We start from the raw sequence: 22,562 nt of genomic DNA, 5'->3' as shown, positions 1-22,562 counted from the left end.
TCCTTAAAACACAAGTTTTCTAATCCACACGGCCAGGCACACGGGCGTGCCTTAGGCCGTGCTCACAACACGGGCGTAGACACGGCCATGCGATACGGTCGTGTAAAAACAGGGTAATTTTTTTCCCTAACACGAGATGCGATAAGTTGCCACGGCTGTACGACGTGGCCGTGGGCAAGTCTGTCAAAACAACACGAGCGCGTGACACACCCGTGTCTAGAAACCGTGGTTGAAACTGAGAATTTAGCACGGGCGTACGACATGCCCATGCCCACCACCCATGCTCAAGACTAATAAAACAACACGGGCGTGCGCCTATATACATGGGCGTGGGAGAGGCGAACGAAGTAGGACACGGCCGTGTGCACCAACACGCCCAAAGGACACGGGCGTGGTATGAATTTCAGATACGCCCAAATTTGAAAATCACAATAAGCACGGGCTGAAATAAGGGCACACGAGCGTGCCCGACAGCCGTGTGCCCCAAAATCTATATAAACCCCTCACTATTCATCATCCCCGTCCCTAAAATCCCTAACCCTAGCTGCTGCAACTCTTGCCCACGCCTTCCTGCCATGCCCATGCGCCGACCACAACACCATCATCGACAACCCAAGCTCCTCTCTCTACCAAGCTCTTGCATTTGTTCATTCTTTTCTCTTCATTTTGTTTACTAATTTGATTTTTCTTGTTTTATTTGACTGTTTTCATAGTTCTAATGATAGTTCTTTGCCATTTTTTATGATACAGTCATTCATTATCATTCCCATATGCAGTCATCCACTAGTTATTTCCTTTAGCATCATTCTCGTCTTTGTATTCATAATAATAATTTGATATATCAATTAGGATTTGGATTGTTTTTTAGTAGATTTTCATTTAGTCAGAAAACCCCTATGAAATAGTGTTATTTGGTTTTAACATTATTGCATGCCTTTCCATTCGTGGGGATTATTCTTATAACTTCATGTTTTCATAGCAGATACCATGTCAAACCCACGGGGTAAGAAAACCGTTGTCCCCGCCTCGAAGAAGAGGAAAGGAGTAGCGTCATCATCGGGTCCTACAACGAAGATCAGACATCCCTTTATTCAGTTTTCCTAAGGACCCCAAGAAGAACTCTTTCAGATACTTCGGGCCCGACCCTTAGGTGCGGGCCACTGTATTGACTGGATCGCACTTGAACAAGTCCAACTGGCTGACGCGATCAGAGCCCTTCTATCGACTGATCCATAGGAGCTCTTCTTTGGGATCATCGAGCCGACATACCTCGAGCTCACACTGGAACTCTGTTCGACCTTTCACTTCCAAACCGTTATGACAGAGTTTGATGATCCAGGAATGGTCCAGTTCTGCCTCGGTGGTTTGGTTCGCCAGTTGAGCGTACCTGAGTTGGGAATTGTACTAGGGCTATATACAGAGGAGTTCATGGACGACAACGAATGCGTCACCTTCTATCGCCATATCCACTATCCTCTTTCGAAGTGTTGGAGAGCTTTAGTCCCTGACTCAACCACCTATGACCCCAGCTGCTCTAAGGCATCGGCTCTCGCCCCGTCCATGAGATACCTGCATGCTATCCTTACTCACACACTGACAGAGTGGTGAGAGAGCACCGACGTCGTCAACACTCACGACTCCTATTTCTTGTGGAGCATGGCGAAAGGGTACGTCTTCGACCATGCCTATTTCATTGCCCTAGCCATTTGCCATCAGACAGAGCGGCATAGGAGAGTAGTCATCTTTATTGGCCCCTATGTGACTAGACTGGCATGGTTCTTCGGGCTCCTCAATACAGCAGCACAATTATCCTCTCTGACTCTCATCAGCCAAATGCCCCTACAGGGCATCTCCAGTATGCTACATATGAGGATGATCAAGAAACGACGTAGAACCTACCCTCTTCAGTACCGCCTCGTCTAGTCTGCCGAGAAGAAGAACCTAGAGGACATTACTAATGATGTCCCTCCACAGTACGAGGACCCACGGTCTCAGCCACCACCCATCCATCGTCCAGTTCATACGGTGACTTCATACTCTGACATCTCTAAGCGCCTTTCTCGATTTGAGCAGCAGTGTTTTAGTGCTTTGATCACATTGATGCTACTCTACATCAGATTTGTCAGCTCCTTCACATCTCATCGCCACCACCACCTCGCGAACCATCCGGCAGTGACGATGTTTAAAGACTTTTTATTTTTTATTTTTATTTTCACGTTTATTTTTATCTATCTTTTTTAAGTACTTTTTATTTTATTTTCCTTTAATACTATTTCATTTTTAGGCTTTATAATTTCTATTGAACAATTTATAGTTTCGGTTATTTCATTACGAGTAATTATGCTTCTCTATATTTCCTAAAGGGTTCTTGATGTTATCACAGTTATAAAGAGCTCCAAAGCTCATCATCACTCAGGAACTAGAAACTCCACTGGAAAAGGTTCTCCACGACTACCATGTCCTGCCCGACCACCACAGTAACCTCTTCGCTGGACACTGTAGTTGTGGAACCCAACCTCTACCACCACTAGAGTATCCTCCTCCAATCTTATCATTGCCCTGGCCGATTATTCTCTATACCTCCAATTCAAGGATTCCATTCAACATTCAGGAAGTTTCATTCCTCTCCCTATCTTATGATTATATATCTATATAATTCAATAAATCTAACTTTGTACATTGAGGGCAATATACATCTTAAGTGTTGGGGGACCTTTTATATCATTATCAGAAAAATCCCGGAATTTTGTCTTGTTCTCAAATAATTTTCTCATATCACCATTAGAATGAATTTTGATTAATTTATGATTTTTGTTGATATGTCTTGAATTAAAACATAGGCATTTATGCATTTATTGTTTAAACTTTAAGAAATTAGAGAATCAAGCATGATAAAGTTGACTTTTGAGAATTAAAAATTTTTAGGTTGTTCCCCTCAAGTTTCGGTATTATCTTAAGTTGAAGTTCACAAGTTTAAACATCAAAAATCCATAATTTTTGTGAGATCTTGAGCCTTTAGAGCATTTATTATTTCTTTCATGCTCACTTTTATTGTTGCTTTGAGTACGTCAATATTGACCTGTTATTCTAGAACTTGCTTGATTATACATGTCAAGACCACACCTTTGATTTGATATGTCAAGATGATAAAAGCACCTAGGTTTAACCCACTTACTCCATAAAAACCTACCTTTACAATTAACGCTTAGTGAACCCCCTTGAGCCTAACAACCCATTCATTGATTTACCCTCAACATTAACCCTTAACCCATTATTGTTGAAATCCCCTAAATTAACTTGATCCTTATTTTTGTCGAGATTTGATTTGAATAAATTGCTTAGCTATGTTTTATTTTTGATAGATAGCCTATGACTTGTTCTTAAAAAAAATACATACTTATATATTAGTAGTAATTCGTTGTTTTTTGAGCTTAAGTGTTAATTCCATATTCTGAGAAAAAACTCACTTGTTTTCAATTAATGATTAGTTATTTTTCTAGTTAGGTGATTTTTCAATTCAATCTCGATTCTAACCTTTTCTTTCTGCTTGTGATCACACCCCCTAACCAAAGCCACGTTACAACCCTCTAAAGACCTTTTGATTGACGTATCATCTCAATATATAGTGGTGGAGATTTGATTTTCATACAAGTCTATGGTAATAACTGTTTATATTGACTAATGAGTGCTTCATTTATTGTCCTTAAACACTTTGACAGGTTTGAGTGAATCTTTAGTGAGGATGTTAAACTTTGTGATATTTTGAATCAAAGGCAATCACTTAAATGAGGGGAGACACCTATATTTTTGTGATAAAATGCTCAACTTGGAATGTTTGAAACTTTAATGTTCTTCTAGTTGAATTCTCAATGTATGATTACTTATGGTTTATTTTGAGATATTATCAATAGAGATTATAAGTTGAGAAGAATTTATTTTGATTGTGAGTTGAGGATTTTGCTTGAGGACAAACAAACGCTTAAATGTGGGGGTATTTGATAAACCATAATTTATACATATTTTTATCCCATGCTTAGTACATTTATGGATGATTTCTCCTTAGATTTGGAGAATTCGATGCTCCTAATCCTTTAATTTCATGTTTTATAGTTAGGTAAGCATAGGAGAGTAAAAAGAGCGAGAAATGGGCCAAAAACGGAGAAAACGGGCGAACATGAGAAATCAACATAGCCTAGACTTCCTCTCAAGGGTAGGCCATTTGGACATGTCCATTTGGCAGAATCGAAGCACGATTCACACAGGTAGACCACATACCCGTGCCTATTTAGCAGCCTTGACCACGGTCTAAAGCAATCACACACGGGCGTGGCACACGAGCGTGTCCCTGTCGAGCCCAAGTATAGTTCTATTCGGAAAAGGCCACTTTTTAGGGTCTTAGGCATTCTAAAGCCTATTTAAACACCTGAAGAGGCACTTAGAAGGGGACACACGAGGCAGGAGGCAAGAATTACTCAAGGGAAGCCGATTGATCCATCTCAAAAGCTGGATTCATCGTCAAGACTAAAGATCTCCCTTCAATTTCCTTCAAGAGTTTTGGGTTTTCTTTATGTTTTGTTATCTTTATTCTTTTAAGATTTTTTCTTTCATAATTATGAACAAAACCCCCTAAATACCTAAAGGGAATGAAACCTAAGATGGATCTTGTTATTATTATCTAAATTGTATGATAAATATTTGACTTGTTCTTAATTATGTGTTCTTAATTCTTGTTTTAATATTCCAGGATATTGATTCAAGTTAATACGCTTATTTAAAGGAACAAAAGTCCCTGTCTAAGAGTAAATTTGTCGTAATTAAGTGGAGTTGATTGCACGCCTAGAGATAAGGTGACAAGATTTTGCTGGATTAGGGTGAAACCTAATAAGAGAGTCCATAGATCGAGTTAATGCAACACTAGGGTGTTAATTAGAAAGAGATTTCAATTAATCAACCTAGGGTTAGACGTTATTAGTCTCGAGAGAGATAATAATATAACTTAGGGATTTCTACGGATCAAGTCAAATGAATAAATCGTCTGATTCAGAGTCAAATAACAAGTAAAGTCTAGGTGGATTTTTCCTTGGGTATTGTCTTAATCAATTGAGTTTTCCCAAAAGCTTTTCCCAATTTTCTCACTATGCACCATTAGTTTAGTTAATTAGTTTAGATAAACAAATCCCTTAATTTTTAGGCTAGATAATAAAAAGAAAGTAATTACTAGTACTCTTGGTTCCTTTGGGTTCGACAATTCGGTCTTGCTAAAACTATACTACTGTTCAATAGGTACATTTGCCTTTATTGTGATAATAGTTAGTTTCAAGAGCGATTAATTATAAATTTTTAAAACCTGTCGCGAATATCATGTATCAGCCCACACACCCAGATTAGCCTTGCCCGTATGGCCCACATGGCCTGGACCAAACCCACACACCTGTGTGGGCCCACACACTTAACTTGGCCTAGCTTGTGTGGCCCACATGGCCACACTCACACCATCACACGGGCGTGTCTCGCACACGGCCAACCACACATCCAGGCACGCACCTATGTGGCATCTACAGAATACTTTTTTGGCTTTCGTCGAAGCTCAATTTTTCATGTTTAGGGTACACACCTGATTCGTTTTAGATGCTACAATAATCTCGAGCCCTTCGAAACCTAAGAAATAGCATCCTATTGACCAATTAGCAATCAATTTACAGATCGACACGTAACCCAAAATAATGCATATAACTTACCGATGACACAAACAGACATTAGCTCGATTTAGGCTGTTGAAGTAAGACTTCACTACTCACAACCTTCTCCTACACCACAAATTTACAGAAATCAAATTCCTTAAAACATCGAATATGCTACTACGGAGAGAAAACATCAACACAACTTACCAAAATTGCTACTTCAAACAAATGTAGCCCCTCTTATCTGAATCACATGAAGAGTACCAAAAACTGAAATACAACGCGAATAACGAACAAAATTACGAACATATTAGAAAAGGAAAAAATGAAAGTAAGGGGAAGAATGAAGGAAGAAAACTCACGTCAAAATTTTGGAGGAGAGAGAGAAACCAAAATTTTGAAGAAAAAAAACTAACTAAATTAAATTAAATCTAATAATATATATCCTAACCACCCACTATCCACTAAATCCCACTAACCCACTAACTCTCAACTCTATTAGAATTTCACTTCCACCCAACCACTATCTCACAACCGAAACAAAAATATCAACCACACTCTCACAATGAATCAAACACAAGACCTCCAATAAACTAACTCCTTACCACTCAAACCAACAAACTCATTCTGATATGAATTTACTAAAGATAAAATATAACCTAACTTACCAAGGATAAGGCTAGGGTCAAAGATAACAAAATTTCCAAATCCACTAAAGCAAATACACACTTGTGTCAAAATTCACAAAAATAGACTTAAATTATTCAGGGCATTATAGTTACACCTGACATCTTAGACATCTCATATATAAGTTGCTTCATCTAAACAATTGGGATGGACACAATCATCACTCTCTATCTTCGACCAACCCCCTCATTATTTCTTTCACATTCTCTTTCACCGACTCTCTACGACAACTCTCTAGCTTCCATGTGTGAATCGTCATTCACCTTCGCCAACTTTTCCTTCCTATTGATTCTTGGTATCAACAATTTATATTAATTTTATTCTAAGATCTATTTTATTTTACATATACACCAAATCACATAAAATTTTGAGATTAATCCTTATTGAAGCAAGAGTGGTTAAGGTAAGACATTACCAACATGTGAGCTCGAGATGAAGTTTTTATCACCTGAACTAAACATCAAGTTTAATTTACAACTTTACATTTTTAATCAAATTCGAATTAATTAGATAAAAACACCTCTCATGTCATTATCAATTTCGATATTGAGCAAATTGGTCTCACTAAAAAAATTGGAGCAATTTAATCCCTTTCAATTTTGAAAGTGAGCAACTAAAGACAATTAATCAGGATGTTAATGTTTTCATTCAATTATAAGTTATTTTGATTGTTATAATTAGATATTAAGCACTCATTGTTTATATATTCTATGTGAATGTTGTCATGGTCTGTAAATATTGCAAGCTAAATTTGTCAAGTCAGGAAAAGATTGATGGAATGTGCAAATGTTGTAAGCTAAATTTGTTAAATCAAGACCAAATTAACAAAATGTATTAACTTTAGGGGCTAATTTTGTTACTCTACCCATGAAATTTTATACAATTAATAAAAATACATCAAGATTATGATGAATTATGTTTAATTAATCACTTTCAAAATTTATAGGGATTAAATCGTTTGTTTTCAGAGACATTAAGGGCAGCTATGATAGACCCCCACCAAATGCCCAGAACCAAACAAGTCCATAAAAGAAAGAACAAACATTTATAGTTTCATAAATTGAATAAAGCCCACAAGCACAAGATCTAAAAAGGGCCCAGGTCTACCATCTAACATAATTGAAAAAGGATGGAAATGAAACACCATTTAGTTGAATTCGGCAACGGATCTTTCCCCATCGTTGCCGCCTTTTCTGAACCACCCGATCACCGATTCCGCCGCTCGATTGCGGGAAAACTCGTCGTTAAAGATAAGCGCAGCTCTGCACGTCTGCTAAAGTACGCTACATGGGCATTACTTTCCAGGTGCATTACTCCCCTATCTATCTCACTTGTTTACCAAAACAACGAGTTTGTTTTACTCACTCCTTACGAACCCTATTTTTATTCAATCTTATTAATTTCCACAAATCCCCAAATATCCAGACTCGGCCATTTTCTTCTTCTTCTTCTTCTTCTTCTTCTTCTTCTTCTTCATCAACTTCAACAGACTTCGATTACTTGAATCAGTTTTCCCCTTTTTGCAACTCTAATAAAGCAACTGTCACCAGTTCTTTAAACTTCATTAATTTGAATGAACGCCGTAGAATCACTGTTGGCCTCTCGAAGGTGATCAAGTTGCGACATGGATATCTATTGAGCGGTTTTTCTGACAAGTTTTGCCCGAGCTTCTTAGTCAGAATCATGAATATTATAGGAACCAGAGAGACTGCATTTGCATTCTTTAGGTTTGCATTTAGGGATGATTCTGAGGATGCTATTAGATCTTCTTGCACCGTTGCTCATATTTTAGCTTCTCAGAACCTACGGTATCTTGCTCAAGATGTTGTTTCCTGGGTAATTAGGAGAATTGGGGAAACTAGGAGTGAGGATTTGGTGGAGTTTATGTGGGAGGGTCATTATGATTATGAGTCGGATTTCTCGGTTCTTGATACGTTGATGCGGGCTTTTTTGACTGCGGGCATGGGTACACGGGCGTTAGGCATTTTGTGTAGGATGAGAGATATGGGTGCGGTGCCAAGTTCTTCTGCAATGACAACCCTTTTTGAGTTTTTGCTGAGAGTTGGTGATTATGGTAGTGTGTGGAAGCTGTTTAGGGATATGATTCGTGAAGGACCTTGTCCTTCCAATTATACTTTCAATGCCATGATTCTTGGTTTTTGCAGAAAGGGTCATCTAAGGACTGCGGAGAGTTTGCTTAATGTGATGGGGAAGTATAAATGTAATCCGGATGTTTGTGGATATAATATTCTAATAAATGCCAATTGCATCCGTGGATGGACTTCAAGCGCACTTGGTTGGGTCCAACTGATGATAGAGAGGAGTTGTAACCCAAGCATTTTAACATTTAATATAATTGTTAATGCCTTGTGTTCTGAGGGTAATGTGGTGGAGGCAAGAAAGGTTCTTAATGAGATTCAAGAGATTGGTCTTTCCCCTAATGTCGCAATATATAATACCTTAATAAATGGGCATGTTAAGGCAAGAGATGTTGGTCAGGCAAACATGCTTTATGAAGAAATGAGATCCAAGGGTATAATTCCCGATGCTGTAACTTTTAATATTTTGGCTGCAGGGCATTTCAAGTTTGGACGGAAAGAGGATGGAGATAGGTTGCTGAGAGAGTTATTGGTAATGGATTTGCTTCCAGATCATTCATTGTGTGACATTTCAGTTGCAGGGTTATGTTGGGCAGGCCGTTTGGATGAAGCCATGGAATTTTTAGAGAATATGCTGGAGAAAGGGATGAGACCAAGTGTTGTTGCTTTTAACTCTGTTATTGCTGCATACAGCAGAGCTGGCTTGGAAGAGGATGCCTACAAAGTCTTTAAACTTATGATGAAATTCAGCCTGATTCCATCATCGTCCACATGTAGTTCTTTGCTAATGGGTTTATCCAGGAAGGGGAGGCTGGAGGAAGCTAGGGAGCTTTTGTATAAGATGATGCACAAGGGTTTTCCCATCAATAAAGTGGCTTTTACTGTGCTTTTGGAAGGTTACTTCAGGAAGGGGGATTTAGCTGGGGCTAAAGATATTTGGAATGAAATGCAATGTAGGGGGATATACCCTGACGCTGTTGCGTTCTCAGCCTTTATCAATGGACTTTCCAAAGCTGGTCTGATTGAGGAGGCATATGATTTGTTTCTTGAAATGTCAGACAGAGGATTAATGCCAAATAATTTTGTATATAACTCCTTGATTGCTGGGTTTTGTAACCTTGGAAGGATAAATGAAGCGCAGAAATTGAGACGAGAGATGAAGCAAAATGGTCTTGTTCCCGACATTTTTACCTTCAATATCATCATTAATGGATTTTGTAAACACGCCACGATGAAATCAGCATTTGATGCATTTATGGACATGCATCGTGCAGGCTTGGTCCCAGATATTGTAACCTATAACACTTTGATTGGTGGGTATTGTGAAGCATTTGACATGGTCAAAGTCAATCAGTTCATGAATAACATGTATGCTAATGGGTGGGAACCAGACATCACAACCTATAATATACGGATTCATGGTTTCTGTAGTAGTCAAAAAATGAATAGAGCTGTGATGATGCTAGATGAACTTCTTTCAGCAGGTGTTGTTCCGGACACCGTGACATACAACACAATGATGAATGGTGTTTGTAAAGACATACTGGATCGTGCTATGATCATAACCGCTAAATTGCTTAAGATGGCCTTTATTCCCAACGTCATTACTACTAATGTATTGTTGTCCCATTTTTGCAAGCAGGGGATGCCTAGAAGGGCACTAATGTGGTGTCAGAAGCTAAATGAGATTTCCTTTGAATTTGACGAGGTTTCTTATAAAATAATGGACCAAGCATACCGTAACATACATGAAGATGTTGAGTTTTCTAAAGCAACATCGGGGAAAAGTCTCCTACTAGAATTTCTCATGTACGTTACATATGATTATTTCTCTAGAAGCAGACATAAACAGGAAATGAATCCAGAATCTCTTGAATTGATTGTGTAATCCCTGGTGGCATCTCTTGAATTGATTGTGTAATCCCTGGTGGCATTTTAGCATTCTCATGATTACAGGGAGTGCTTCGCATCTGTCAGGGATGAATATAAAAATAGGAACAGTTGGAAAAGATGTGGCTGATGGTTGAGATGATTGCAGAAGTCTATCAGAGACTTTTACCGCACTGGGAACTAAATGCGTGGAGCTGAAACCACCGCAAGGAGAAAGGAGACATAAAGAACAGAGGTACAGGAACTATGAGGGAAGACACGGTGTTCCATACAATAATTTTTGAATGGAAGTGAGAAAAGGGATCTTTTTGACCTGCTTCTTAAACCGAATAATAGCTATTCTTAGTAAATTTGGTTCATTGCATAAATTACCGATGGCTGGCTGGCTGCTTGCTTGTTTCTACAGTAACATGCAGAGGTCGTGGATGCTGAGTGTCTTCCTTATTGACTACAAGAATCCACTCTCCATTTGAATAGCTAGTGGTTGAAATGAATGTGTCCATGATCAGATTGTTGCATCCGATCTGGAGTGGTGGGAATCAACAACAAATAAGCTTCGGCTTGGGGGTAGCATGCTGTTAGATGATCTTGTTGTATAGCGGTGGATTCAGTTTTGGGGTAAAGCTTGAATGGGATGTGTTGTATTAATTAAGTCCAGTTAATATCCATTAATCCCAACTTGGTTTGTGCTAAAAGGTTTCGTATTTTACATTAATTCTCACCTCCGACGGAAAGAATCTCTAATATAATCCTCTCATTATATATATTCTCCTCAATCAATAAATAAGAGATAATACATTTGAATAAATTTGAATTTACATTTTTTTATATTGATAATATCAATCGAGTTAAAACTCAATAAGTTTTTTGTATTATATTAATATATACTTTAATAAAAGATATAAAGAAAATCCAGTTAATAAGTGCATGTAAACATTAATTATCAATTTTACATTACTATGTATTTTTAGCAAATAAATATATTATTTTTAGATGGGAGAACTCTTTCACATAAAACTCAAAAGCGGCAATTACGAGTCGTTCTCTGTTTTTCACCTCCAAAAACTAAAAGTGACTTTTTGACCAAATTCCGCTTCACTACTCTTACCAGTAACTCTCTCTCTATTTTATATTATTTTGTTTTTTAATTTGGCTTATCTTTCTTTCTCTTTCTATTTATTTTAAAAACTAAAGTTTTAATTTTTATTTTATTTTCGTTTCTTCTTCTACTTCTGCTGCGTAATCGACATGACTAGCCTTTAAAAGAAACCCTAATTCTCTCTCTGCAAACTCTTTGGAGTTCACAGTTACTGTCTTTCGCTGATTGATCTCATTGCCGTTATGTTAGAATATCATGATTGTTTCTTTAATTATATGGATTTTGCGATCTGTTTGGATGCAGAGATAAAAAGAAGGTAAACAAAAAACAAAGAGGGGAATAGGAGGAATCAAGTGTGGGATATGTCCTTCAATCAATCTAGGTCGGAGAAAAGCGAACAACAATACAGAAAATCCGGGCGATCAGCCAGTTTTAATCAACAGCGGTCCTCCTCAGGCGTTTACAGTAAGGGCGCTGGCGGCGGCCCTGCCCCTTCGCGGTCTCCTTCTTCATCTTCTTCTTTGTCTTCTAATCGAAGGTAACAACAACTGGTCATCATCCGTTTTTATTGTCACTTTATTTAGGGTTCATAGGATTAAGGTTTTATAGGCAATTTCATGATTTCCTTTTTTTTTTTCTGGTTGGTACTCTGTACGATAGTCTTAAGAAGTCTAGCAATGCACAAGGAGGGCAATACCGGTTAAATTCACCGGTCGTGAGTTCTACCGAGTCTAGTAGTAGTTCTGCTGCCCGCACCAAACCAAATGGTGCTCATTTGCAACCCCAGTTACTGGGTATGATTCAAATTTCTTAAACTTGCTTAGCTCTATAGGTTTACAGTAGAAGAAACATGATTAAATTTTTGTTATTTGCATCTGCCTTTATTTTTCTCATAGGAGCATCAGATGCATCAATTGCAGGCAACGCTGCCCAGCCTGTTCAATCGCACACCATTCAGAATAGCACTCGACCTGTTTCAAACGCTCCAACTTCTCAACCTGCCGCCATAAGTTCTGACACTAGTTTCCCTTCAACCAGCGAAAAGGGTATGTTTATCTTGTGCTTGTGTACTAAGCTTATAGGATCAAATTTACTTCAATTGGGTAATAGTTTTGGCTGTTTGTTTACTTGATAGTTTTTCTAGTTAGCTCTAAGCTGATGCAACTACTTATATGCTTTTTGTTGTTTCTGATGGATTAACACCAGAAGATGCATCCAAAGCATTCTCTTTACAGTTCGGGTCCATAACTCCTGGTTTCATGAACGGAATGCAGGTATCATTCATCTTGGCGTTCCATCTTTCACCATTCAAAAACTTGTTTCTAACAGCATGTATTCTTATTTGAATCAGGTTCCAGCTCGAACTAGCTCAGCACCCCCAAATTTGGATGAACAGAAATGTAATCAGGTTCGTCTTTTACATAAACTGTACCATATAAGGTTTTTGCCGTAGCTTTTTAAAAAATTTTATAAGATAAGGGAGTATTGGATCATAAAATTAGTGAGTGATTCTCCTTCATTTAGTTTAACTGTGAAGAAACATGCAAGTTAAGACGCATAAAACTGAAAGATCTCTTCCGTCTGCTCACTTTGGTTACTTTTTTGAATGTTAAGAGACAGATCCTATAGAACCGAAGAAAAATATGAATAAGACATGTTTGGGCCCATCTTAGTTGTTGGTCTCTCATGCTTATACTCTAGATGCTTTTTAACTGATATAGTTTTGGACTTTTAGGGATATACTTATATTTAAATGAATTTTTTTTCCTGCAGGCACGGCATCATTCTTCTTTTAAATGTGTGCCGAATTTGCCCATTCCCATTCCTAGACAGCAGCTACCAAGAAAGGATTCGGTTGCAACTGAGCAATCTAGTTCTGGGGAGGTTTACCCAGTGCCCAAGATAAAAAAAGATGCACAACCTTCTTCAGTACCCCCTGCAAACCAGACACAGAAGCCGTCTCCTCTTAATATACCAATGACATCTATGCAGATGCCATTTCATCACCAGCCTCATGTTCCCATTCAATATGGTGGGCCTAATCCACAGATTCAGTCTCAAAGTGTTACTGCCAGTTCAATGCAAATGCCAATGCATATTTCCTTAGCTATGGGAAATGGACCCCAGGTGCAGCAGCAAGTCTTTGTTGCAGGTCTTCAGGCTCTTCCATTGCCACCTCAAGGGATGATGCATCAGGGTGGGGGCTTGAGTTTCACACCATCCATAGGTGGCCACCTTCCGCCACAATTGGGCAACTTGGGGATGGGCATTACCCCTCAGTATTCTCAACAGCAAGGTGGAAAGTTTGGTGTTCCACGTAAAACCACTCCTGTCAAGATTACTCACCCCGATACTCATGAAGAATTAAGGCTTGATAAACGAACAGATACACGTGCAGATGGTGGTTCTTCAGTTCCAAGGCCTCATCCTAACATGCCAATCCAATCCCAGCCAATTCCATCCTTTGCTGCTCCTCATTCAATCAATTACTATTCCAATTCCTATAATACCAAATCTGGATTTTATCTGCCACCAAGTTCACGGCCATTGGCTAGTAACCAGATAGCACCCAATACCCAAGGACCGAGATTTAACAATCCTGGTAGCCAGGGTCATCAAAACATTTCTTTCATGAATTCAGCAGCTGCCCATGGTTCATTGGCAGTTAATAAATCCGTTCATCTTGTTCGTGGCAGTTTAGAATCAGCGAATGTGGAACCTGTACATGATGCACAAAATGTTATGCCCTTTACTAACTTTGGTTTAACACAGGTGACAGTTAAACCAGCTTCTGTTTCTGCCGGGGAGAAGTTTGAAGATTCCTCTTCTTCTAGTATCTTGCCTCCTATTGAAAAGGCTGGGGCACTAAAACCTTCTACACCAGCTAGCGAGGTTAGTTCATCTGAGGCTCAAAGGGACTTGGATACTTTCCAGGAGAGCTCTGCACAACAGCCAAAATCTGGTAATGAATCTTTAACATCGGAGTCATTACCAGCTACAGCTAAACACTCTGGTGGAGTTCCAGTGACTAACTTGGATGAGAGCCAGACATCTAGTTGTGTATCGTCTGCTTCAGATTCCACGTCTAGGGAGTCTACGCTAGTTCTTGCCAGTAATGAAGGCAAGAGGACGGAGGGCTTGAGCAGGTCAAACTCTATAAAAAATTATCAGAAGAAACCAGGTCAGGAAGGACAAATTCAGCCACCAGTTCAGGTATCTTCCTTTTCTCTTTTTTTGATGAACTTACTATGTTACAGTTTTCATTGTCTGACACATTTCTTTACAGTCTACATCAACATCCAACTTGGCTACCAACCCTGCAGAATGTGGTGTCTCTTCAGATGGTGCAGTCACTGAAGCTCTAGAGGCTAAAAAAGCTTTAAAATCATTAGCAGCTATTGATGTTTTGTCTCAATCTACCAGGGAATTACCATCCATTAATGATGCTTTGCCTTCTTCCTTAGACCCGAAGACAGAGAGCAAGATAGAAAGCTTAAACACTGTTTCTTCTGAAGTTTCTGGTACTGGCAGTAAAGTTGATAGCTTTGAAGTTGTTCAGCATGCTAAGATTGATGGTTCTTCCAAGCTGGATGAACAACCAAGGTCTGAAATTAGTGGAACTAATGAAGAGGAAAAACATTTTCCTGAAGAGCACTTATCTTCTCAACTGGTTCCCTTGAAATCTACAGAGCTTAAATCTGACCAGTATTCTGCATCAAAGGTAGCAGCTACCAACAATATTGTTCGTACCCCAGGAACTGAGCAGAGGGTACACAATGAAGATTTGGGAGGCAAGGTAGAAAATGCGGAAGCCACTGATAGTAAGGATATCTCTACCTCTAGAACTGCTGACCCTACTGGTATTGAAAGTTCTCATGTTCTCATGACCTTTGGTTCCAATCCTTCTTCTAGTGCCTCTAATAGCTATGAGATGACTGCTACTAAAACTGTTATATCAGCCCAGCAGTCTGCACCTGTCCCAACTTCTGACCTCTTGGAGTCAATTTCAAATTATGAAGGGGAAGGTGTTCTGCTACCTAGTTCAAAGGACAAACGAGCACCACAACTTAGTAGGACAAAGAGTACTATAACTAGTGGGAAGAAAAAACTAAAAGAAATTCTTCAGAAAGCGGATGCTGCTGGGACAACTTCTGATCTCTATATGGCGTATAAAGGTCCTGAGGAAAAGAAAGAGACTGTCGCACCTTTAGCAAGTACAGAAATCAGTTCTGTTGGTGTTAATTTGAAACAGGCATCTCATGAGGCCCTTCAGGTGGATGCCATAGAAAGTGAGAAAATTACACAGAGCAAAGCTGAACTCGATGATTGGGAAGATGCTGCTGACATATCTACACCAAACATGGAAACTTTAGACACTGACGAACAGGCTCATGGGGGATTAGCAAGTCATGAGGAAGATGGAAGTGGGAATATAAAGAAGAAGTATTCCAGAGATTTTCTTCTTAAGTTTGCAGGACAATATACTGATCTTCCACAGGGATTTGATATTGCTTCTGATATTGCAGCGGCCTTGATGGCATCAAATGTCAATGCATCTCATGCTGTTGATCGTGATTCATACCTTAGTCCTGGAAGAAAATTAGATAGGCAATCTAGTGGATCTCGATTAGATCGCCGTGCTAGTGGAATTGTTGATGATGACAGATGGATTAGACCACCTGGTTCTTTTGGCCCTGGAAGGGATCCGCGACTTGATCTTGGTTATGGTGCTGTTGCAGGTTTTCGGCCTGTCCAAGGAGGTAACTTTGGTGTTCTAAGGCACCCGCGGGCACAAACACCTCTTCCATATCTTGGAGGGGTTCCTGCTGGACCAATGCCGCATATGAGTCCACATGGAGGGATGCAGCACGGTGGTCCTGATGCTGACAGGTGGCATCGTGGTGTTATGTATCAGCAAAAGGGTTTGATTCCCTCTCCACAAAGTCCACTGCAGACAATGCACAGAGCTGAAAGGAAGTATCAAGTGGGTAAAGTGGCTGATGAGGAAGAAGCCAAGCAAAGGCAGCTGAAGGGCATTTTGAACAAGCTAACCCCTCAAAATTTTGAGAAACTCTTCGAGCAAGTAAAAGCTGTTAACATCGACAATGCAGGTACACTCACTGGTGTCATCTCACAGATCTTTGACAAAGCTTTAATGGAGCCTACTTTTTGTGAAATGTATGCAAACTTCTGCCAGTGTCTGGCTGGGGAGTTGCCTGATTTTATCGAAGACAATGAAAAGATAACTTTCAAGAGATTGCTGCTGAACAAGTGCCAGGAGGAATTTGAGAGAGGGGAGAGAGAGCAAGAAGAAGCAAATAAAATAGAGGAAGAGGGTGAGGCTAAGCTGTCTGAGGAAGAAAGAGAGGAGAAGAGAATCAAGGCTCGAAGACGAATGTTAGGTAACATTAGACTTATTGGGGAGTTGTACAAGAAGAAAATGTTAACTGAGAGAATAATGCATGAATGCATCAAGAAACTACTTGGTGAATACGAGAATCCTGATGAGGAAGATGTCGAGGCATTGTGCAAATTAATGAGTACGATTGGAGAAATGATTGACCATCCTAAGGCAAAGGTGCATATGGATGCTTATTTTGAGATGATGGCGAAGTTGTCAAACAATATGAAATTATCTTCTAGGATCAGGTTCATGTTGAAGGATGCTATTGATCTGAGAAAGAATAAATGGCAGCAGAGGAGGAAAGTTGAAGGGCCTAAAAAGATTGAGGAAGTGCACAGAGATGCTGCTCAAGAGCGACAAGCACAATCCAGTAGGCTTGCTCGTGGTCCTGGCTTCAATGCTGCTACAAAGAGAGCAGCCATGGATTTTAGTGCACGAGGGTCAATGTTATCTTCTCCAGGTTCTCAAATGGGTAGTTTCCGGGGACTGCAGGGTCAACCTCATAGTTTTGGGGCTCAGGATGTTCGCATGGATGACAGACAGTCTTTGGAGTCTAGGACTCTGTCAGTTCCTTTGCCTCAAAGACCTACCGGTGATGATTCTATTACTTTGGGCCCCCAGGGTGGCCTTGGTAGAGGGATGTCTTTTAGAGGACCACCTGTAATGTCCAGTACTCCCTTAGCTAATATTTCTTCAATTTCCGGAGATTCAAGAACTGCTGGAACGAATGGATTTAGTTCTGGTTCAGAGCAAATGACTTATGGTCCTAGAGAGGATCTCATGGCAAGGTTTGGGTCAGATAGGTCTGCACCAACAGGTGCTTATGAGCAGTCAAGTTCCCAGGAACGTGGCATGTATTTTGGTAATAGGGACACGAGGACCCCAGATCGCAGTTTTGCTAGACCTCTTGCAGCTTCACCGTCCTCACAAAGCCAATCATCTGGTTTCACTCAAAATATTCCTCCTGAAAAGGGCTGTTCCGAGGAGCGTCTGCATGATTTGTCCATGGAGGCAATTAAAGAATTTTACAGGTATCCTCTTGGCTTATTTGATTTTTGAGTTTGTTAGACTAGACTTGTTTCCTATAAGATGTATATATATGCTCAAACAAATTAATTTGACCTGAGAAAGTTCTTTTGCTTGAAGTATGATGTTAAGATGTATATATATTCTCAAACACATTAATTTGACCTGAGAAAGTTCTTTTGCTTGAAGTATGATGTTAATACGATACTGATGTGTTGATTTAAAATACAAGTAGTGAGTTTTGATGGTAAATTTTGAAGTTATACTGCATATCTATATTTGCTGTCGTTAGTTGTTATCTGATTTCTATTATTAAGCAGTAGGCAATTGTTTGTCATAATTGAAACAGCGCCAGAGATGAGAAAGAAGTTGCTTTGTGCATTAAAGATTTGAATTCTTCAAGCTTCCATCCGACGATGATTGCGCTATGGGTAACGGACTGTTTTGAGAGGAAAGACATAGAGCGGGATCTTTTGGCGAAGCTACTTGTCAACCTGACAAGGTCCCATGATGGTGTATTGAGCCAGGCTGAACTTGTTAAAGGGTAGGAGGATCATTTAAGATATATAAAGCCAGCTTACTGTAATGATTGATTATAATAACATTTTGAAGTGATGATATTGATGTTTTGTTATATTCAGGTTTGAATCTGTCCTGAGTACATTGGAGGACGCAGTGAATGACGCGCCAAAAGCTCCAGAATTTCTGGGACGTATTTTTGGGAAAATGATAGTAGAAAATGTGATGAGTCTGAAGGAGATAGGACGGTTAATAGGTGAGGGTGGGGAGGAACCTGGGCAGCTAGTGGAAATAGGGCTGGGCGGGGATGTTATGGGAAGCACCTTGGGGATGATTAAAAGAGAGAAAGGAGAAAGTGTGTTGAATGAAATTAGGGGTAGCTCCTGTTTGCGGCTGGAGGACTTTCGGCCTTCGCATCCCAACAGATCAAGGATTTTAGAAACTTTTCTTTATTTAGCACATAGCAAAGTGTAGTGAATAGTGATTGCTCCCTTTGATTTTGGTAGAAGAAAATTCATGTCTGGCCTAGCCTAATCTAGCATTGGGTTCTTGTTAAGTTCCATGCTTCTTGGCTATGTCTGAACTTTATTATTATTATCGTTAATGCAAATATTCACTTCACAACAATTATGAAAAGACAGTATTGATACTCTTTAATCGGCATGATATAGTAGTCAAACAACAGTTAATCCATAACATTTAAATGTATTAATTAATAATATTTTAAATATGTTAAGACATTATATTTTAATTATCCTAACCTATAAAATGTCCGAAAGAAAAAGGGGAAAAAATTGAAGTTTTCGTTTTTACTATTCGGTCGGGTTTCAGGGCGAAAATATTAAAGACAAATGAGGTTGGGAATTGGCCACGCAGCTTAGCTTTTGGGATTTCCGTTGCCTGTCTACTAAGCTTTTTTTCATTGGGATCCTCATCTCACATCTCCAAAGCCTTCCAATCTCTTTTTCCCTTCATTTGCGATCTTATTTTGAATAGTGGAAACTCTAAATTTTTAAGGTTCAATTTCTGTGTAAGAATTTTAAGATGTTAGTTACTTTCTTTACTGTAAACCTAAGTGAAAGAACTTCACATTTTAATTCCGTTTCTGGTTTTATTGAAAACCAGAAAAGAGAGGAGCAAAGGAAGAAAAAGAGAGAGAATCGGAGAAGAAAGAAGAGAGGAGAAACTTGATGAAAATTGTGATAACCAATAGCATAACCTCCAACTCAAATTACAATTGAATATATCGGGAAAAGAAAAAAAAAACAATTTAAAAATTGGTTAAAACTAACAGTATGGACACTAGACCAAAATGCCCCGTTTTCATTAAAGTTTGATGCACATCGTTTCATTAATTTAAACTAAAACGTACCGTTTGCCCTTTTTCCTCTTAAGTTTCCATATCTCAGATTTGACTCGTATCAAATACCTCCTCGAAATGATCATTGTCCTCGAGGATTAATATGAGGGAAGGCATCCTTCAGTTGCTGCAAAGGCTTCCAGGTGGCATCTTTTGGGAAAGAATTTACCCACTCTATTAATACTTTAGTCATAGCATGATTGCCCCGTTTCACCATCCTTCTGTCAATGATTTTGGTCAGTTCCTTAGCCCAAGCACCATAAACATCCATTATAGGTAAGGTAGGCTGAACCTGGACTGCTCCCACATGTCTCTTGAGTTGAGAAACATGAAAAGTGGGATGCACTCGAGACCCTGGAGGTAGCTGCAGTTTGTAAGCCACCTTCCCCACCCTGGTTTCTATCATGAAAGGGTAAAAAAACTTGGGAGAAATCTTATGATTCATTACTCTCCTTACTAAATGTTGTCTGTAAGGTTGTAACTTCAAGTAAACAAAGCCTCCCTCCTCAAACTGCCTATCAGATCTTTGTTTAAGTGACACTGCAACATTTTCCTTGCTGCTTCACGATGCTGGAGGCTTCTGTCCACAATGGCTACTATAGATGTCCTAGCTAAGCAAGGCATATGTTGGGGTGGAGGCTGCCCATATAAAGCCTCATACGGTGTGAGTTGCATGGCTGAGTGAAAGGATGAATTGTACCACCAATTAGCCAATGTATCCAGCTTAGCTAATCGTTGGGCCTCTCCCCTATCATGAATCTCAAATATCCCTCGAAACATCTATTTAACAGTTCAATTTGCCCTTCAGATTCATGATGATATACAATTGACATCTACGGTTTGGTTCCTGCCTCCCTAAACTAGTCTTGCCAGAAATTATTGATGAAGATCTTATCCCTATTAGAGATTATCGAATCTGGCATCCCATGTAATCTGTAAATGTGATCCATGAACTCTTGAGCCACCACAGCAACAGTGAAAGGATGGGAGAGAGCCAAGAAGTGGCCATACTTGGTAAGATGGTCCACTACCACTAGAATTATATTTTTTTCGCTTGGAACTCGGTAATCCTTCTATGAAGTCCATATTGATAAATGACCATGCTCTTTCAAGTATGAGAAGGGGTTGCAACAGTCTTAGCTTTGCCAAATTTTCTGTCTTACACCTCTAGCAAATGGAACACTCTTTCACCCATTTTCCGATACCCCTAGTTATTCCCCTCTAGTAGAGTACACTTGAAATTCTATATTTTGTCACATGGACCCCAGAATGCCCTCCTATAGTACTGGCATAAAAATACTGAAACAGCTCCTAGTTGAAATCTGCCACTGTTCCTACCACAATCTTGCCCTTTCTTCTTAAAAATCTACCATCCGAAGTGTATTTTGGATGGATTTGGTTCTATTGTTAGACACTTAAGACACAACCTCTTAAGCTTATCATAAAGTTGGCAAGAAGCTTGCACTCTGGTAAGCAATCTGGAACTCACAGTGTTGCCAGACAATTGTAAAAATTGACCCTCCATCAAAGATTGCCTCCTAGATAATGCATCAGCAGCAACATTGCTTGACCCTTACTTATATAGGATTGCATAATCATAACCCAACATTTTTTCCACCCAACGTTGCTGAAAAGGGGTGATTACAACCTGATCAGAAAGAAAATGCAAACTTTGGTGATCTGTACTTATTTTGAAGTGTATGCCTACTAAATAGGCATTTCTTGACAGCTAGCATTACATCAAGCATTTCCTTCTCGTATATTGACAGTGACTGATGCCTCACTCCAAGTCCTTTGCTGAAGAAAGCTACTGGTCTACCTTGTTGCTATAACACTGCCCCAACTCTATATCCTTAGGCATCAGTGTTTACACAAAATTTCAGCTGGAAGTCTAGAAATGTAATTCCCATATCCCGTCTCCATTGCCGGATTAAGGATCTGAGTGTTACAGAACCAAACAAAACAATTTATCTTAATTCCATAACAAGTATTCAATTAACTTATAAACATATATCATATCATAGAATAAATATGCACATGGGCCTTTATTCGGGTTTACGGGACCCTAAAATTACATTAGCAACAATGAGGGATTAAATTGAGAAAAATTAATTTTTTTTTGAGAAAAACATGAAAATTTGAGATGTAGGGGTTGCACGGCTGTGTGTCCAGGCCGTGTGACATAACCTAGACCGTGTGAGCATTCAAAATTGGGACACACGATCGTGTCCCATCCTGTGTCTCTACCTGTGTAACTAACTTAGATCACATGGCCGTGTCGTAGGCCATGTGTGAGACAGAGTAACTCACTGACTTGATACACAAGGCCGTGCCGCAGACCATGTCTTAGACTGTGTATGGCACACAACTGTATGGAAGCCCATGTCCCAAGCCGTGTATACCAAAATGAACCTTAAACATCAAGTTTACCAAATCATGCTTACTTGGACACTAAACAACCCAATTGCTAGCCATTTAACCTACTCAAAACATAATTAAACATGCTCAAAACATGTCAAAACAATCATCTTAAGTGCTGAATCAGTGTACTCTCATTGGTACCACATTTATATTTTTCAATACATTAACAAAGCATCAAACATTCATGATTCACGTACATACCAAATTTTGCTATATTTGAACTAGTATTTAGCTATTTAAAAAAAAAAGCTTTAAACAAAAACATATACCAAAACATTGTCACAAAAACAATCAAAAGACCTCCCTATATATGTCATTACAAAATAAAGCTCACACTGCAACTCTAAACGACATCATTCAACAACTACACATCAAA

The 22,562-nt window shown here is 39.2% G+C and overlaps 2 protein-coding genes across 6 annotated transcripts; both read left to right on the top strand.

The window, feature by feature from the left end:
- Nucleotides 1–7,490: 7,490 nt before the first annotated feature.
- LOC107934137 (pentatricopeptide repeat-containing protein At5g01110) lies at nt 7,491–11,066 on the top strand. The gene is made up of 2 exons (XM_016866495.2): nt 7,491–10,361; nt 10,395–11,066. Exon 1 carries the CDS (start codon nt 7,656–7,658, stop codon nt 10,353–10,355), a length of 2,700 nt encoding a protein of 899 aa, XP_016721984.2. The 5' UTR covers nt 7,491–7,655; the 3' UTR covers nt 10,356–10,361; nt 10,395–11,066.
- Nucleotides 11,067–11,361: 295 nt separating this feature from the next.
- On the top strand, nt 11,362–19,032 carry LOC107934104 (eukaryotic translation initiation factor 4G). Of its 5 annotated transcripts, none has more exons than XM_016866471.2 (10): nt 11,362–11,467; nt 11,760–11,994; nt 12,117–12,250; nt 12,353–12,502; nt 12,663–12,730; nt 12,808–12,864; nt 13,230–14,669; nt 14,743–17,891; nt 18,236–18,430; nt 18,528–19,032. In XM_016866471.2, the coding sequence occupies exons 2-10, from the start codon at nt 11,819–11,821 to the stop codon at nt 18,877–18,879; spliced, it is 5,721 nt and encodes a 1,906-aa protein (XP_016721960.2). In that variant the 5' UTR covers nt 11,362–11,467; nt 11,760–11,818; the 3' UTR covers nt 18,880–19,032. The 5 variants fall into 5 exon arrangements, with proteins under 5 accessions (XP_016721960.2, XP_016721946.2, XP_016721973.2 ...); XM_016866457.2 differs by lacking the exon at nt 11,362–11,467 and adding an exon at nt 11,487–11,663; XM_016866484.2 differs by lacking the exon at nt 11,362–11,467 and adding an exon at nt 11,514–11,663 and having other exon boundaries at nt 12,377–12,502.
- The last annotated feature ends 3,530 nt before the right edge of the window (nt 19,033–22,562 follow it).

This window comes from Gossypium hirsutum, chromosome A12 (genome assembly GCF_007990345.1).
Source record: "Gossypium hirsutum isolate 1008001.06 chromosome A12, Gossypium_hirsutum_v2.1, whole genome shotgun sequence".
Classification (NCBI taxonomy): domain Eukaryota; kingdom Viridiplantae; phylum Streptophyta; class Magnoliopsida; order Malvales; family Malvaceae; genus Gossypium; species Gossypium hirsutum.
Note: the sequence above shows the minus strand (reverse complement) of the source record. Positions and strands in the feature narration are given on the sequence as shown.

What these genes read in the sequence shown, in the direction of transcription:
- LOC107934137 (XM_016866495.2), top strand. Translation starts at nt 7,656, where the DNA reads ATGGGCATTACTTTCCAGGTGCATTACTCCCCTATCTATCTCACTTGT.
- LOC107934104 (XM_016866471.2), top strand. Translation starts at nt 11,819, where the DNA reads ATGTCCTTCAATCAATCTAGGTCGGAGAAAAGCGAACAACAATACAGA. An exon ending in TTTGCAACCCCAGTTACTGG is followed by an intron (nt 12,251 to 12,352) that starts GTATGATTCAAA and finishes TTTTTCTCATAG; the next exon opens with GAGCATCAGATGCATCAATT. An exon ending in AAATTCAGCCACCAGTTCAG is followed by an intron (nt 14,670 to 14,742) that starts GTATCTTCCTTT and finishes ATTTCTTTACAG; the next exon opens with TCTACATCAACATCCAACTT.